Here is an 18,180-nt window from a genome sequence, read left to right on the forward strand (position 1 = left end):
GTCTCCGGGTTAGAACCTTCTGTACTCGTTGGTTTAGGAACCTACTTTGGTCTCAGAGCCAGTTTGAATGCTGTCACTTTCAGGAAACGAACCGAAGTAACTCATTCGTATCTAGTCATTTTGTGACTTAGCAGATTTTGTGTAAGTTGAATGAGATGTAAATAATGTTGGTCTTTCGAGAATTATTTACGAGTCCTGCGACTTATTGCAATAGCGGTGTATCTGCCATGAGTTGAGATTAAAAGCGCGAAGAAATGAATGCAATATAAACTATGGGAATACTATGTATGCAGTTGACATGTTGATCGAACTGCTTTACGCTCACTGGTAGTCCAGCAATTACTCGCTAGCCACGGGTTTGCATTTGTGAATAGTGGTATTTTGTTTCACATAGCCGCGGTTTGTGTGCACACGGCAAATATCGGTGATAGCAACACAGACTTAAACACCCGGTAAATAAATATCTCATAGACTATGTGATTAAACTAGTGATTTAATTATTGTATTTTGTATTTAGTAGAACAGTATTATTTTATTAACATGACAGATGCGCATTTTTGTGATTAGTGAAGGAACAGTCAAATTTATATTTAAAGTAATTACTTGCAGTTTCAAATAATTGGGCTTTGAGGAGTGTCAACAGCGGCCGGGGGCATTAATGGGGAATTTCATGTGCATTTCGCATAAATATTAACGATTTTTACGTGTTTCATGGATGTTAGTAAAATAATTTGATCATGTTGCACTTTAACGAATGAGGCCTATATTTTACGGCTGAACACTCACTTCCATGTAGTACCGAGGTTAAGAATGCGTGAAGGTTTATCCCCACTTCCCCATTTGTCTCTCTGACGTGCTTAGGCGCAGAGGTAGCTTTGCCTATACAATATAATAATTAGTATGACGTGTACGTGGCTTGGTGAGTAGTAAGTGTCGTTGAAACGAGATTTGAAATTAGTCCTTACGATTCCAAGTGCAGGCGTTTAAGAAACTAATTGTTGTGTTCGCGATGTATTAGTAAAGACATGGCATTATGCATGAGACCAGCCTGAGAAATTTATCTCTACTTAAAAGTAGGCTAAAAGCAAAAGTGAAAATTGATAACTCCATACGCGGGGTGCTGGGGAAAGTAGCAGCTTGAGAGAAGGCGTGGCTTGGGAAACAAAATAAAACATTACTTCCTGTTACCTAATAGAAAGTTGACCTGCCCTTAATTTAGAGGTTTATATTGTCATACGCAAATGCTTAACCGAAAAAGCAGTTTTTCAGTGCTCGTAAATCCTTTTGCGACGGCGGGCTCTCCTCTGTAAATGTACCTTTAACTCTGATTTTATTAATAATAATTTGTCCGTATGTATGAAGCGCTGGTCACAGCGGCCGCGCGATCTAAGGCATAAAATGTCTTGGATCGTGAGTTCGAATCCCACTCAAAGAATGGGTGTTTGCATGCGTTTATTCTGTATTTGTTTGCAGGTAGCGTCCTTGCGATGGGCTGATCACTCTGCGAAGGAGTCTTACGGACTGTCTAAGATTAAGAAATTGAAGCGTTTAGCGAATGCCCTATGCCCCAAGTGTAAGCAACAGGAATTTCGGTAGATAGATACATAGAATGATGGATAGATAGATAGATAGATAGATAGATAGATAGATAGATAGATAGATGGATGGGCGGACAGACAGACAGATGAAAGCTCTTGTGAACATTTCGATTCCATAAACGACGGAAAATGACCAACTGAGCGACTGTCAGTTTCTCAAGGGCTGTACCATGGAGTGACTTCTCCACATCTCTTTCAGATCACATAAAAGTGTATTAGTAATCCTGCCGTGAAAGAGGAAATAAATTTCGTTAATAATAATGTTATGTACTGCAGTGGGTCAATTTTTTACTATTTTTAACACGTAAAAGCACGAAGTTCATCTAAATAATATTTAGTAGTTCATCTCCACCTCACATAAAATACTCAGCGTCTCCCTAGCAGGGAAATGCTGTTTAAGGAAATGGTTTCTCTTTATTCTGACAGTCAAACGAAATGCATAAACATGTTGTAGGGGGAGTAATTTAATTCAAAATGTCCTTTCAGTCGATTTAGGAAAAGTTATTAAGCGGAAGGTTAGTGACATTTAGTTCTTTCGTTTGCCCGTGTAGTATGAGATACCGCTACGTGACCCCTGTTAGTACCATATTACACCGCTGCAGTTGATTCCGTGGTGCTATCTCACGGCATTGTAGGGAACGAAGTGGAAAGTACGTCGGCAGAGTCGGTAATCGAAGAAGCTCGAGGTACTGCACGACACGCTAAACAAGTGATCTGGATATCACAGCGACCTTCGGGATTTAGATTAGGTTACAATTTACAGAAGTAAGATTCAGATATCCAGGAGACTTGTCATATAGTCATGTACGTCATGTATTGTCCCTAGATTGCCTGCACGTAACTGTGTAATAAATGTGGGGGCCTCGACGTCTCGAACCCCTATGGGCCTTCACTGCTTGTTTACCCCACCACGTGATTTACTAATTGCCTTTCTTCAAAATAGCGTTGCCGTCTCGAGACATGGTAGGTGAGAAAACAATCGACTGCACTGTGAAATCTTTGTTGTAATACTTATAATGGAAGGATATAGTGCACTATCTGGCCAGTGGTTCTGAAGTGCTGGGGCCACGACTTCTCCAGTTGCTGGAAACTCGTAATAGCCTGAGATTAAAAATCAACCGCACGATTAAAGCGCATGGCCGCCTGCGCGCGCCCCACTGATATAAGCCGCCACCCTGCGCGTGAATGCCTGTTGCTGACTCATGGGGGAGCAGATTCGATTTCCTTCTCTTCTATCCAAAATTTAACCTGAGATAGGTCATGCCGGAAGATCAAGTAATTGGTTGTTTTGTATGGGTGTGAAACGTGGTTAATTACTCAAAGGGAAGAGCATAGATTGAGAGTAAGTAAAAGCACTGATGAAGAAAATATTTGGACCGGACACAATGGGTGGTAGCAGGGGGGATGGGGTGGAGGAAAAACTACAACATGTTGAGCTTCATAATTACTAATTTTCACCAAATATTAGAATGTGAAGTCCAAGAGGATGATTAACACACGTGGCAGAAATGAGAAATGAGCACAAAATTTTAGTCGGAAAACCTGAAGGAAAACCGCCACTTGAGAGCCTGACGTAATGCGGAAGATAATATTAAAACAGAAGCTGAAAACGGGGTCTGAGGATGTATAGTAGATTAATCTGTCACAGGTTAAGGATCGGTGGAGTGCCCTTATGAATTCACGGTGATGAATCATTGGAGTCCCATAACATTTTGGGAACTTTTCGACTGGTTAAGAGACTGTTAGATACTCGAGAGGGGCTCTGCTACATGGAGTTAATAATTTGATTATTGGAAACAATATTGGAATCGTAATATTAAAAGGGCAAAGACTTGGCGAGATGGTCTGTTGTGTGACCATGAATTGGATGTCTGAGCCCCCCCCCGGCTTACAGCGTGACTGGCGGCAGATCATACGTTTCGTTCTGAAGGTTTATGTAAGGGGAGGGCAGTGGGGGGGGTGTGATGTCCGCGCTGAGGGGAACCGCATCCCGTATGTAGGTCGACCATGGGCTATTGTCAGCAGATACCCGGCAAGCTCTACTGGCTGTTGTTGAAAGCAAGTTCAAGGGTAATCAAGAATGGAAGCAATGATGATTACGGTGGAGGGGGGAACGTGGGAGTGAGAGGCGGGGAGGGCGGGTGGCGGTAAAGAAGCGTATGTGGCGACCCGGCGGGGGGAACGTGGCCGTGGGCTGACAGGAATCGTAGCGGCGCATTCAGTAGTCAGTGCTAGGGAACGCTGCTGGTGCGGCCGAGCAGGAGCCGATGAGAGCGTTGACGAGCCGGACTAAGTCATCTGCATCCTCGTGCTGGGATTATGGAGCCCCATGTGATCGCGTGTGTTTACTGTTAATATCAGTGGTGTGAGTGTGTGTGTCTGTGATTAGTGACCTACAGTGGAAGTGAAAACTGGGACAATCACATATCAAGATAATCCGGAAATGGATGAGTTACCCATATTGAAAGGGATTTTAAATGGCGAAGTCAAATACCACAATGCACGTAGGTAGCTCTTCTTTGTTTGTGGCAGTTCGAGAGTTTTAACATGTTCATGAAATTCGACAAGTTTTCTAGTTTGCGCGCGTGTACTGGTTAGTAGCGTTGATTTTCTGTAACCAGATCATTAAAAGGTCATGGTGACTAACTGCACAGTACATTTTTAAGGCATACAGAACAGTATAAAATACGATAGTTCTGTGACATGAACCTAGTCGGTTGTCAGAATGTAAAAGGGGAGTGTTAAGTGAAAACATGACCGCCGGCCTGGAAAACGCGCCGTTGTAATCTCTCCCGCGCAGTCACTTTCTATCGGCTGACCCAGCCTACTTTCATAGTACCTGCTACAGCGTGTGAAAGTGAATCTTGTTGCCCGGGTTTTCGCTTTCTCTTCACGTAGCCTACATACAGCACCGCATCAAATACGAATTTGAGCAAGCGAAACTAATTTTTTTTTTCCTGTTTCTGTACCGATACTTAATTGATTTACAGGTTAGAAGCCGGGTGGGGGAGACAGTTGACGGGTGTGTAGGAATAGTGAAGGAATATTGCCACTCCCCAACATCGAAGCGTGTAGATACGAGGATTGACAGCAAAACTGACCCCGACAACAGTGCTTATAATACAGGATCTTTGTAGTCGAAATATTGATCTGAGATGTAATTCGTAAACGCATTGGGCTTAACTATAATGGCAGATTAATCAACTGCCCTTATTTAAGAAATAAAAAATTCGTGTGTTTCGGCGCTTAAAGGGGAGACGTTGGACAGAATTCCTCTTACATGGAATATGAGTTGCTGTTTTCGGAATTAACATAAAACAAATTGTTTTGATGGCTGAAAATTACATACTCGGTTATAGGTGGTGAGTGTGTGTGATTCAGGAGGGCGCGTGTTGTTTGAAGGGTGGCTGTAACGGTTGACAACGAGAGAGGCAGATGTTTCCTGCGGCAGATGCAGAGGGAGACCCGGCCACGCGCCTAGCCTCCCTGGGTCGGTCGTTGCCACTATTGTTGTGCTACATAATGACGCCTCGTGCACCTGGCGAAATTACAAACACCGGGCTCCAGCAGTCGCCGTAGGGCCCATTTTGACTTTTAATTACTGTTGTCGTTAAGACTCTTTAAAACACATTATAGCCTGGGATGCACTGTGGAAGTTGCGGAGACAACAGCATCTTAGTTCCGCTTAAAATAGGTTAATAGTGCTTACAAGAATGTTAATGTTATAATAACGCCATCTTATGGGGAAGAACACTTTACGGGCGGAACATGTACAAGTAAGGTAAAAAAGGTGAAGTTTTCCCTGCGCTTAATTAATTAAACACTACGCCTTGAAGGCGTAGGGGGAAATGTAGATCTATACAAGTAGCCTACACAAAAAGATTTCAAGGAATTAATTATAAACTTTATAACAGGAAAAGAATTACTGTAGTTTTATGAAGCGTACTGGAGACAACAGCAGCCGAGAATAACAGCAGTATGTGTTTGATCTTAATTTGCTGTTTATGCTTGCTTAGAATTCATGCGTCACCGTGCGGCGTAGGGGCGTGTTAACAGGCGATGTTGAAGCACGTTTTAGAACATGTAAATACAGTATAAGTTTGTCGTCATATTATTTGGTTTGAAAAAGATGTATTTTGTCAAAAGGGGGCAAATGTGTACCGACAGTGCAGATTATTTTTTAAGGATATTTTTATGTTGATTTTTCACCACAGAATGGAATTCTCAGTACACGTGATTGTAGCGTATCGATATAAAGTGGCTTGGTTTTCGGTTGTGCGGTTGTATTCTTTGTACACCGGTGGTTGTGGCGAAATGTCTTGTTCATCGGGCCCATCTCTTTTGCTTCAGCCGTGCGGTTCGGGCGCGTGCCGAAACGTGAGAAGGCACGTATTTTGGCGGCAATGCAGCAGAGTTCAAACTCGCGGTCACAGGAGAAGGCAGTGGCTGCAGAACTTGAAGACGAACAGCGGTTATTGAGCACTGTGATCCGTGCCCACCTGGACACGTGCGACTTCACGCGGGACAAAGTGGAGCCCATGCTGGCCCGCGCCCGCGACCAACCGTCCTACACCGCCTGCCCACCAACTCTGGTAAGTTAACTGTCTCACTTCCTTCTGCCGTTCGAAGTAAATATGAGCTGAACTAAATGATGTGAAATTCTGGGCAAGGTCCAAAAGTAAGGGATAAATTGAACTAAAATGTATGTGAAATTCTATGCAGGGCCCAAAAGTAAGGGATAAATTCAGCAAATATGTAAAATTCTATGCAGGGCCCAAAAGTAAGGGATAAATTCAGTTAATATGTAAAATTCTAGGCAGGGCCCAAAAGTAAGGGATGAATTGAACTAATATGTTAGTGAACTTTTATACAGGGCCCAAAAGTAAGGGATGAATTGAACTAATATGTTAGTGAAATTTTATACAGGGCCCAAAAGTAAGGGATGAGCTGTGAAATTCTAGACAGGGCCCAAAAGTAAGGGATGAATTGAACTAATATGTTAGTGAAATTTTATACAGGGCCCAAACGTAAGGGATGAGCTGAATGAAAATGTGTATGAAATTCTAGACAGGACCGAAAGTAAGGGATGAATTGAATTAATATGTTCGTGAAATTTTAGACAGGGCCAAGAGTTTCATTCCTAATATACGAGTATATTAGGAATATTCGTAAGTGGCATGCATTGTATGTACTCGTATGTTGATTTTACATTATTTCATAACATCATGCAGTGTGTCCTATTCAGAAAACACAGTAAACATACATTGACACACGCATTATGAGCTGTCATAAAGTATATTATTGTTTGTAATCGTGGAAGTCCGCAGTAAATACAGAATTCTGAGAGAATAGAATCGAATTAAGCAGTGATAGTGTCTGGCCGTCTGGGCCTCTGGGAATGTTGCCTTGATCACCTGCCTTCATTTCTCGATACCGTACTTGTACAGTAATTAATGTTTTTTTCCTCAGCCGAATAATTACACAGCGGTGTAGACGTGAATCAGGTGTGTTCAGAGCTTCGGGATGAGACACATTGAACAATGTGATACTGAATTTAAAGAGCCGGTATCGTAAGTTGAACGGCTGTTGAACATATTTTATTAGCCATACGCGTGTTAGTGTTTTTATTTGCATTACTTAAACTGACGAATTTGAGCGAGGCCTGTCAGGATTGAGCGTAACAAATGCCCTGACGAACTAGGAATATCCGTCAGAGCCCCGGCCCCTCAATCCCGTAATGTTGCCCCCCCCCGTCTGCCTCTTCGAAACCGCCCCTACAGAAGGAAGAGAAAGAAGTAGACATTTACACGCCCAATCTACGTAAATAAGCCTAAAGAAGTCGGCTTAAGATAAAGTTCTTGAAATGGAAGTTCAGATTCAATAGCAAAGGCGGTATCAATGCTTTGCCAGAGTTCCGTAATTTTATAATCCGGAAGTAGTCAGCATTAGTAACACGGGGTCGCGTTAGCCTAGTTAGTGGGCCTCCAAGTTGCTAATCGCAAAACGCTGCAAGGGAAATTTACCCGCGTGAACCTTCCCACTTGCGGAAATGGCATTGTGAACACGACCTTGAGGCTGTTTCCTCTTTGGGATTATCTGTAATGAGCAGCTTCACCGCAGTAGCGCCCGAACCTCGTCACGACAAGTTACTTCTCGAAGATAAATATTGTTATGCATCAGCAGACACAGACAAATAAATTAGGACGTTGATAGCCGTACGGTGGAAAGAAGTAACCCAAGGTCGGACAATATTTGGAGATGTGTTTAGACAGATCCAAGGCTACAAGTTGGCCGGTCTACTTACATTACTCGTGACGCATTGTGCATTCGGTTCTGTAACTTTGAATTAATTCACTGGGTTTCTAACGATAAGGGTTTGAGGTTCTCACAGACGTCGTTATTAAGGATGAGTTCTGCCTTCTGGGATATAACAGACGTGTAGTCCGTTGAAAGTCAACGGACATTACGGAAGAAAGCTCTGCTTGCCACCTGCTTTCACGCTGGTACCTTTTAGACCCTGAAGATGCAGGGGATATGTTCCTACGAAACGTCGGTTGATTTTCAGCAGACTGCACGGCGTTATATCCCAGGGCATATAGTACTTTTCATTTAACGATGTTTCAGTTCAGAATATTTGTCATATATTCGTAATCGTAAAATCTGACCGCAGAACTGCAGTTTTGTCTGTATTTTTTTTTTTTTGTGGGTGTGAAACAAAGGTTCCGACATTAAGGGAAATAACATGAATTAAAGGTGTTCGAGAACAGGGTGCTGAGAGGAGCATTTGAACCAGAAAGAGATGAGGCTATAGATCGTTGCACAGTGATAAGCCAAATAATTTGTACTTTTAAACTAATGTTATTAGGGGGAGGTGATAAATACGTACAGAGTTGTAGTCTGAAAACCGGAAGAAAGAGATACATTGGAGACCTAGACATAGATGCGAACATAAAATCGAAATTAAACTCCAAATAAGTGAGTATGACAGTATGGCCTAGTTTAATCTGGCTCAGGAGAGGGATCATTGGTGGGCGGTTGTGAGCACGAAAATGAACCTTTCGCGTTTGTAAAACGCTTGCGTTTCTTGACAAACTGAACGACTGCTAGCTTCTCGAAAAGGGTTTTGCTTCCTGGAATTTTAACGGCAGAGCGCGTATGTTATTGACGCGATAGAATGATGGTCATTAAGGGTGAACAGGTAAGGATTTGGGAGGAGAAAATCTATTTCAAGGTTCTGTCCAGAAATTCGCTTCGAGGGACAGATGAAAGTCACCTACTCGATATCTCGTCCGGGATTCGAACCCGGCAGCTTCTAAAGGGTCTAGCGTGTTGCTTTTTTCGGTACGGTTTATGACGTAGTCCCTCACTGTGACGTTTCGTGAATGAGGAAGGAAAGCGGGAACAAAGATCGGCCGACTTTGCCCATGATTAAGTCCCTGCGTTACGGATATGAAAACTTCAGGTTTGTGAGCGAGGAAGTTGAGGACGGAAGGAAATGGGGGTGGCTACGCCACCGAGGAGGCGAATGCAGCAGGAGCATCAAGCTATTAGGGGTCAGAACAAAGGCACAACTATTACAATATATCCAGACCGGCTGACCTTGCGAGGACTAGGGACAAGCGGAAACATTCAAGGTTGCAACACCAGATAGAGACAGTAAAGCTATTCTGTCTCTTTTGTTTTTCGTGGGTTTTATTTTATTATCGGGTTTCGTTTCCCAAGGTCAATGTAATGGTGAAACGTTGTGCGTCATCAGTTAAGTGTAAATATGCCACGTATCACATTTTGAACTTCATTCAGACGTAGTGCGGTGCAGTGGGGGGGGGCTTCTGAAATCGCGTGGTGTAGCCAATACAAACCCAGAGGAAGTTGTTACCCCTACCGTTTGTTTGTTTGTTATGGGGAAAGGAAAACTAACGCAAAAACACGGCACCAATTTGGAATTTGCAGTTGTACGGAAGGAATCTTGTTTTATGTAGGGCGTGTCAAGTTTCATTTTTCACCGCGCAGTGATAATTCCTGAATTTTAGAAAAGACCACAAACCTGGTAGAGCCCATGGGGTTTTGAAATTTTGACTCGTTTTATAAAAAGTTTTGACTTGTCAACAGGAGGTGAATTCCTGTAAGGATATTTTTGTCTCCGTGTGTGAATGTTACAGTAGACAGTGACTTGACAGTTTTTTTTGGTCGCTTAGATTTTGATGTCTCTCCAAGAGATGACGCGGGGGCCAAAGACCTTGAATTAAGTTGCTCTTAGGCTGACTGGAGGTTGCCAGATTGCATACACCGGTAAAAAGTACGAAATGAGAAGTTGGAATCAAAACTTTTATTCACAGGAGATGGGTCGTACGGTCGACATAATAGATGCTTTATCGAAATACTGCAGAGTAAAAAAAGCATTTATGGTCTACCATGCGCGAAGGGTTAATATTCACCAGCGACGTGGTATACATCAGTTACATCGGAATGTATTATTATTATTATTATTATTATTATTATTATTATTATTATTATTATTATTATTATTATTATTATGCGTGTTCCTTTGCCATGCAGCAGCAGCAGACGTGTAATCGGATTGTGATAATTTTGGACCGGTTTTGAATTACTTCATTGTGTCAGGAGGGTGGGCTTGATACTTTGTTATTTTCTGTCGTGTCAGAAAATAGAAGTGGTCTGACCTTAAACTCCTGGAAGCCTGCTTTATAGCATGCATTTGTAGCCAGGCGTATTGATCCCGTTGAATTGTAGAGGTAAGTTAACCTTGGCTCGCACGGTAAGCTGGCACTGTGCTGTAGGCCGGACAGACAAAGGTCACACATCCTCTGCCCGGTTTAGTCATTGGATCTGTCTCACTCTTCCCGTGACGTCAACGCCGCTCAAGTTACAGCAGGGTGGGTAGGAATGCGCAACCCTGCACACGACAGATGTTTGTGGCCTCCAGCTGCGTTAGTCCTGTGGCAGGCTGAAATATATCGCCTCTCCCTGCGTAATAAAGTTGTCTAGACCAGGCTGGTTCAGTGGCAGGCTTGGCTGGCATTGCGAAGAGGCGAATGCCCCAAGAGACATCCAAAGACTTACGGCTCAGGTTCGTTAGCGGAGTTGCCGATAAGACCCTTGAAGTGCGTGCAGGGGAATTTTCATTAGAAATGATTCGTGTATCGAACCGTTTTAAAACGATGTAAAATGACAAACAGTAGGACCAACTTTGCAGTATTCAAAATTCCTGCGTCGAATGGTATGAACTCCGTAAGAGTGGTATAGAACGCTTTTATTGGTAATACAGCGTGTGAGGTTTACCTGCGCATCCTCATAAATTGCACATTCCTTATCATGATTTTGTTAAACTAGTGTTAGACGCGTTTTATCTGATGGATGGGGGTACGTTTTATGTTTCAGGCATGCCCTCTAAACCCAAATCCACAGCCGCTGACAGGGCAACAAGAGCTTCTTCAAGATTTCTCAAAGAGATTCTCACCAGCCATCCGCGGTGTGGTAGAATTCGCAAAGCGCATTCCCGGTTTTGCGCTCCTGCCGCAGGACGACCAGGTCACGCTGCTCAAGGCTGGCGTATTTGAAGTACTACTTGTGCGTCTTGCCTGCATGTTCGACGCCCAGGTGAGTTTATTCGTAATGTACAAGTTGCAGATCCTACTTCTTCAATACAAAGTAATAAGTGGAAGGATCGTGAACAGCTAATACGTTGGCGTTCCTTCTTCCTTACAGACGAACAGCATGATCTGCCTGAACGGGCAGGTGCTGAAGCGAGAGGCCATCCACAACAGTTCCAATGCGAGATTCCTCATGGACTCGATGTTCGACTTTGCTGAGCGTCTGAACTCGCTAAGATTATCAGACGCCGAAGTGGGTCTGTTCTGTTCAGTGGTGGTGATCGCTCCAGACCGTCCTGGCCTGCGCAACACGGAGCTTATCGAACGTATGCAAGGCAAGCTGAAGGCCGCTATGCAGCTGGTGGTGAGCCAGAATCACCCGGGCCATGCCAATATCTGCCACGAGCTTATGAAGAAGATTCCGGACTTGAGGACGCTCAATACTCTTCATTCAGAGAAACTGCTGGCCTTCAAAATGACGGAGCAGCAGCAGCAGCTGCAACAACAGCAACAGCAGCAGCAACATCATCTGTGGGGAGTACCAGCAGAGGAAGAGAGCAACAGCAAGAGTCCTGCTGGTTCCTCATCCTGGTCGTCATCATCAGATGTGACGATGGACGAAGCGGTGAAAAGCCCGCTTGGCTCTGTGTCCAGCACAGAGTCAGTGTGTTCTGGTGAAGTAGCGTCCCTCACAGAATACCAGTCCAGCCATCACCACGTGAGCCACCAAGCGTCTAGTGCACCACTCCTTGCAGCAACTCTGGCTGGTGGTATCTGTCCTCATCGCCATCGCGCCAACTCGGGCTCAACGTCAGGTGATGACGACATGACTGGGCTCCCCCACCACTCCCATCATGGCTTAACCATAACCCCCGTGAATGCGCCTCCTACACGTCAACCCTTAATCCAACAGCATCACAGGTTCCAGCGGAAACTGGATTCTCCTAGCGATTCCGGTATTGAATCTGGAACTGAGAAACTGGACAAGCTTACTAGTGGTGGAGGAAGCACTGGCAGTGCGCCCACTTCTGTCTGTTCAAGTCCGAGGTCATTACTTGAGGATAAGGACGATGATAAGCATCACAGTGGAAGTTCGGGAAGCAGCCACATTGATGACATGCCGGTGTTGAAACGTGTACTCCAAGCACCGCCTCTTTATGACACCAATTCCCTCATGGATGAGGCTTACAAACCGCACAAGAAGTTTCGTGCATGTCGCAACAAGGATTCAGCTGAAGCTGAACCAATGGTAGTTCAAGTGTCACCACCTCCACCCCCCCATCCAGCCCAACAGCAGCATCACTCTTCGCCACAACTTCACCTACACCTAACCGCAAACACACAGCAATCATCATCATCGTTATCATCATCGTCGTCGTCATTATCTAGCACACATTCAACTCTTGCGAAATCATTAATGGAAAGTCCTCGAATGACTGCAGAACAACTGAAACGCACTGACATCATCCACAACTACATTATGCGTGCAGACAGTCCAAATCACGTGACCACCGAGTTCTCCCCCTCGGCAGCATCACCTACAACAGTAACGGCGTCTACAACAACAGTACCAGCTTACAAAATAAACAGCGGAAACCTTCTTGTCTGTGCTAGTTCAGCGCCGAACTCTGGCTACCACTACATTCCTCCTCAGCAGCAGCAAGCAGTTGGGCGGTGGCAGGGTTCCTCGGGCTTCAGCAATGGTGCCAGTGTCATCACCACAACCACCGGGCGGAATGCTCCTCCCCCTCAGACATACGTTCTGATGCAAAACGGCTCCAGTGTTAGCCCACCTGTCCATCCAGAGCTGCAGCAAACTGAGTTCTCAAGAATCTACTTCCATCCTGGCAATGCCGTATCACCACATCATGCAGCGTCGTCATCATCCACATCACCCCTCCCTGTGCCTCACCGGAAAACACCCCCAGCAGCAGCATCTTGTCCCCCGTCCCCTTCATCCACTGGAGCAACACCATTAATCATCTCATCACCAAAGATGATGGAACTCCAGGTGGACATAGCAGACTCTCAGCAGCCGCTCAACCTGTCCAAGAAGTCCCCATCTCCCCATCCAATGGCATCGCCTGCAGCAACAGTAACCCACAAGGTTGTTTCACTGGAGGCTTGAGCCAGCTCCTCTACCCAATGGACGACTTGATGGACTGTTGACATGGTGCAACAGACCCATCACCACCGACTGCGTGATAGTACAAAGCCAAACCCTAAACTCGCTGTGACAGCAGTGATTCAAACATACCAAGGTGTGAACCCTGTTCCTGCAGTCGCCACTGTGCCAAGAAAACAAAACTGTCAGTGGACAGTGGTATGGACAAGCTGATATGGCTTGAGCGTGGACATGTAGTGCAAGGGACGGATGATGATGAAACACTGAGACAGCAGTAGCACGCCATTAATGATCTTATTCTGGTACAAAGCCAGTTTAACTGATGGTGCCACTTTAACTGTATTACAAACCAAATAATTTATTATTTAATTAATAATTATTAATCTATGTGTTGTTGTGTGAAGTTTATTATTATTACTATTATTTAGTGTCAGTCTCTTAGATAATGTTATAAACTGATGTTGTAGTCCCTTGTAGGAGCCATTGTAGGGCCATACATAATAGTACGAAGAAAATATTTCTCACTTTTCATGTCATCTTTGTACAAGACTTGCATATACCGAGTTGAAATTCCCGCCACTAAAACTCAGGGATGAATGGATATTTCTGGGATGGTCAGGTTGGTGGTAGGTAGAGATTCATAGTTAGGGTGGGAAGCAGGTTTCTGAGCTTTGTAAATATTGGACCAAAGGTTAGGTTAGGCAGGTGTTTTTGTTTTCTTCTGTTGGTTTTGTTTGTTAGCTGGCTTTGCAGGAGATGGATGGATGCAACAGCACCAGAACCATTTCGTGGTGTAATAATTATACACTTTGTTAATAAGTTAATTGTTAATAGTTGAGGCACTTTTCCCAGAAAAATCCAAGATCCCTTGTTTGCAGTTTTTTTAATAAAATGACAAAAACCGTTAAATGGCTATTTATAAAATGGCGTCATGCACCAATCCTATTATATTGTATGTGATATATTCCTTTGTAGGGCAGTGCATTTTTTTTGTGTAAAGTGAACTGTTATTATTGTATATCTCCCTCAATCCATTTGTAAAAAGATTTGTTTCTTATTTTCATTGTTCAATCATTGTTTCGCTGTATTACACAGTTGCATATTATAGTGAGGAGTTAGTTAAGAATAAGGATGTTGCAAAACCTCAAGTATCTGAGGGAAATGAGACTGAGGGAAGTTTACGGCATCTGATACCAAAAAGAAAAAAAAGAAAAAATAATTATATACGTGCATACATATATATATATACAACAATCTGCCCACTTCTTTTTGTATCTGTAAAATCTTCCTGTTATTTTGGAGGATTATTTTTTCTGATTGATGTCTCACTGGTCCGTGGTGTGAAATTTGAATAAAGGTAGGCCAGTAAATGTAGCCCACCCCATTTTCAAACTAGCCTTTTTACTGTGTGTTACATTGTCCAATATATACTAATAATAATTTACAAAAAAATAATTATTACTATTATTATTATTATTAATAAAAGTTCAGATGTCCGTTACTTCCTATATCCTTTTTTTTTCTTCTTGATCTTTTGCTCGCTCTAAGTAAGGAGACTAGGTTGTTCTGCACACCCTCAATCAGCAGGAAATAAGACATTGATGTTGTTTGTATTAAACCNGCATTGTAGTTAAGACTAATTATCTTCTACTTCATAATGTTTATAGTTATGTAGTAAGTCATTTTACAGTCCCAGTAAAGTGGAGGAAATTCTTATGTGGCAGTAATATTGGTAAAACTGCGTTACTGCCTCACAAAAATGTATCCATGAATTATGGTGTGTGCTTGTATGTAATTTTGTAAGCTTGGGAGTTTGTTGAGGTTGTCAGAATACACTTTGTCTGGTGAAATACAATTCTTTTTTTCATTTATATAGCGACATTTCTAACCATTGCTAATAACTTATGTCTCCGTTCCATTAACATCATCTCCCAAGTACTCAGAAATATCCACTTGAAATAGTGCTTTGGGGCGTACGGAGCGGAGCACTAAGATGTTTTCTTGGGTGCCAGTGGTTCTGAACACTAAATCATCAGGAACTACGGAATATACCATTAAACATTTCTCAGGCTACCAGTTATCTCGGACACTTTATTTTGATAACACCCAAATTATATTAACTAAATGTCCGATGATAGAAATGAAGATCCTGGTGGTAAGATTGTTTCATGCTAATAAAATAATTGTAATAAACGGTTGTGATCAGAAGGAATGAAGAAGACAGACACATTGCAGTGTGCAGAATAATAATAATGATAATCATTCAGTCCATTATTTGTGTGCTAATTGGACGGCCTAGTGGCCGTTAATGAGGAAGAGTCTTACCAAGCTGGGACCACCTGTTACGTAACTTGGACAAACTGGAGTACTCAGAAGCATTATCATTAAAACTTACAAATTTCCCGTTCTTAATCAATCACTACGCCATGGAGACATGGGGGGTGTGGATGTATAAATCCAGAATTTCTTGACCTCGGCAGTAGCTGGAGGTAAGTTGTCAGCTTCATGCCCCGGCAGTTTTACCCCAACGGATAGATCCCCCAGTACCCATTCGATAGGCTGTGTGGGCCTCACTTCTGTTGCATTACAAGTCATCGGCAGACTGTGTGCAACTGAGAAATATCGTACATGTATTTATCCACGCTAAAATACGTGTATATCAGAAATTCAAAGTTAGAATAAAATTGCTCGCGAACTGAACTCAGCGAACAATTTATTGGCTTGAAGAAGTACTTGTGATTAATGAGACGGTTTCGAATTTGTACTCTTGGGCACTCTCAGTCCGTCCTTAAACGTGTCTGGATGGGGTGTTACTTCGAACAACAACTATTTCGTTCCACAGCCCTCACAATTGACTGCTTTTACCGGTTCTCACGGTCTCTTCGCTTGCAGAATTCTTATATTTTCTTCTACCCTGAAGATGGGAGGCGATACGTTCCTCCGAAACGTCGGTTAACACCACTTATACACGGTGCCAAATCCCAAAAGACTGATTTCTTCATAGTCACCGCCGTGAAAGCCTCAAATCTTAAAAACCATTCTATGTTATATGGTCTGGTCTATTGAAAGCGTTCCCAAATATATCACAAATATAACCGAAGGCTGTCGGAAACTTTTAAGTGTTACATGATTTGCGGAAAATTAACTCTGACGTGTGTCTCATAGTCAAAAAGACTACCTACGGCTCTGTATGTTAAGGGTATGTCCAGAGGAGGGAGATGAATACTCCTAGAAAACTCGCCACAACTGAGTTCAGTTTTTAATAATATTTTGGTGTTGATGTTCCAAAAACACTGATCAATCTTCAGTCATGAAGTTTGCCGAGTTTTGAAAAAGAATAAATACGTCCCGATAACGTAACGAAGTTTTTTTTTATTGCTAGTGGAGTGGGACTAAGTCCCTTGTACTGCGGCGGCCACTTCTGGAGTAGTGTACCAGCCCCAGATGATAGGTGAGGGTGATTGTGGAGTAATTGGTGGAATGAAGATTGGCAGGAGAAACAGATGATAGGTGAGGGTGATTGTGGAGTAATTGGTGGAATGAAGATTGGCAGGAGAAACCGAAGTACTCGGAGAAAACCTGCCCCAGCGCCACTTTACCACCACAAATCCCACTTCATCAGACCCGGGATGGAAGCCGGGCCGCCGCGGTGGGAAGCCAGCGACTAACCGCTTGAGCTATGGCTTGGCCCTAACGAAGCTTGATACCACAATGAAACTGTCTACTTCTGAAGTTCTTAAAATCAGAAAAATAATAGCTGGGATCGTCCTAAACGAATCGACGATTCAGTGTTATTGACAGAAAAGACTCCCTTATGCTGATAATTTTAACACATGGGAGTTGCAGGTGTTTAAAAATACATTGACTGCAAGTTTGACAATTTTGAAACATGGAAGTTGCAAGTATGTAAGTGTAGACTTACCTATTCTTTGGTTACGTAATCTGATTCTGTCAACTGGAAATGATAATTAATTGCTACGTATCATTAGTAAACTCCAGTAATTTCATATTCAAGAAAAGCTAAGATGTTGGTTTACGAGTATAAACTTTTTTAAAGCTCTAATAATCCGCACTTACTTGATCAAAGATGCACTGTGAGAAGTCTGAGGATAGCTGATCTCTGGCTGAAGCGTGAACTCGAAGACTTCCAACGAAGAAGCAAGAGGTTTAACCCCTTGACCGCGAAGTTCAGCCTTTTTTTCCATTCCATGGCATACCATATGAATGTATGACGTAACTACGTTGCCACTGGTGCAAATTCCTCTCCCCCAGGATCGGGAATAGGCAGAGCCGGATTTGCAGTTTTCATTTCTTATCATCGTCATCAATGGTAAAACAGCCGTTGTTGAGCCACAGCCTTTCTTACAAGATTCTGCCAGATTTGTCCATTGCTGGGAACTAGACCATCCGGATTCCAATTCTTTGGATTTCCCGACACTAATTTTTTTTATACAGGAAGATAATTAACGTTCCCTTTAACCCGCCAACCTGGAGGACCAAGTGTCTGCCATTTATGCTCCCCAGTGATAAGGTGGTCCAGTTATACCCCCCAGGCACAAGGTTCCCTTTTCATCGCCTTCTACGACTCCCAGTGCTACGGTGCAGATATTCTGACCCACCTCAGTATTTCTTATAATAATGAGAAACACTGACTTTTCGTAGTTTTAGGGAAGTAAACGTCTCAATCCTTTTCTAAGGCTCTGGAGCTACCCTCCCTGTCACTCCCTCTTGAATGGGACCCTGAGAAAATGAGAACATTAATTTGAACAAAAGAATCCAAACTGATTAACTTCATTTTTAATACTTTCATCAGAATTAAGGACAGTAATAATATTGTAAGATTTGA

General features: G+C 43.1%; 1 protein-coding gene across 4 annotated transcripts in view; it reads left to right on the forward strand.

Moving 5' to 3' along the window:
• The window catches only part of LOC111865418 (ecdysone-inducible protein E75), a 253,048-nt gene extending 238,396 nt beyond the window's left edge, over positions 1-14,652 (forward strand). For 3 of the 4 annotated variants that reach the window (XM_023853432.2, XM_023853434.2, XM_023853433.2), the window contains exons 4-6: positions 5,949-6,190; positions 10,998-11,216; positions 11,325-14,652. In XM_023853432.2, coding sequence (XP_023709200.1) covers positions 5,949-6,190; positions 10,998-11,216; positions 11,325-13,337 — 2,474 coding nt within the window. In that variant the 3' untranslated portion in view covers positions 13,338-14,652. Of the gene's footprint in view, positions 1-3,787; positions 4,103-5,948; positions 6,191-10,997; positions 11,217-11,324 lie in introns of those variants that run through there. The other variant, XM_023853435.2, reaches the window with a different exon arrangement.
• Positions 14,653-18,180: the final 3,528 nt, after the last annotated feature.

Source organism: Cryptotermes secundus, unplaced genomic scaffold (assembly GCF_002891405.2).
Source record: "Cryptotermes secundus unplaced genomic scaffold, Csec_1.0 scaffold343, whole genome shotgun sequence".
In the NCBI taxonomy this organism is placed as follows: domain Eukaryota; kingdom Metazoa; phylum Arthropoda; class Insecta; order Blattodea; family Kalotermitidae; genus Cryptotermes; species Cryptotermes secundus.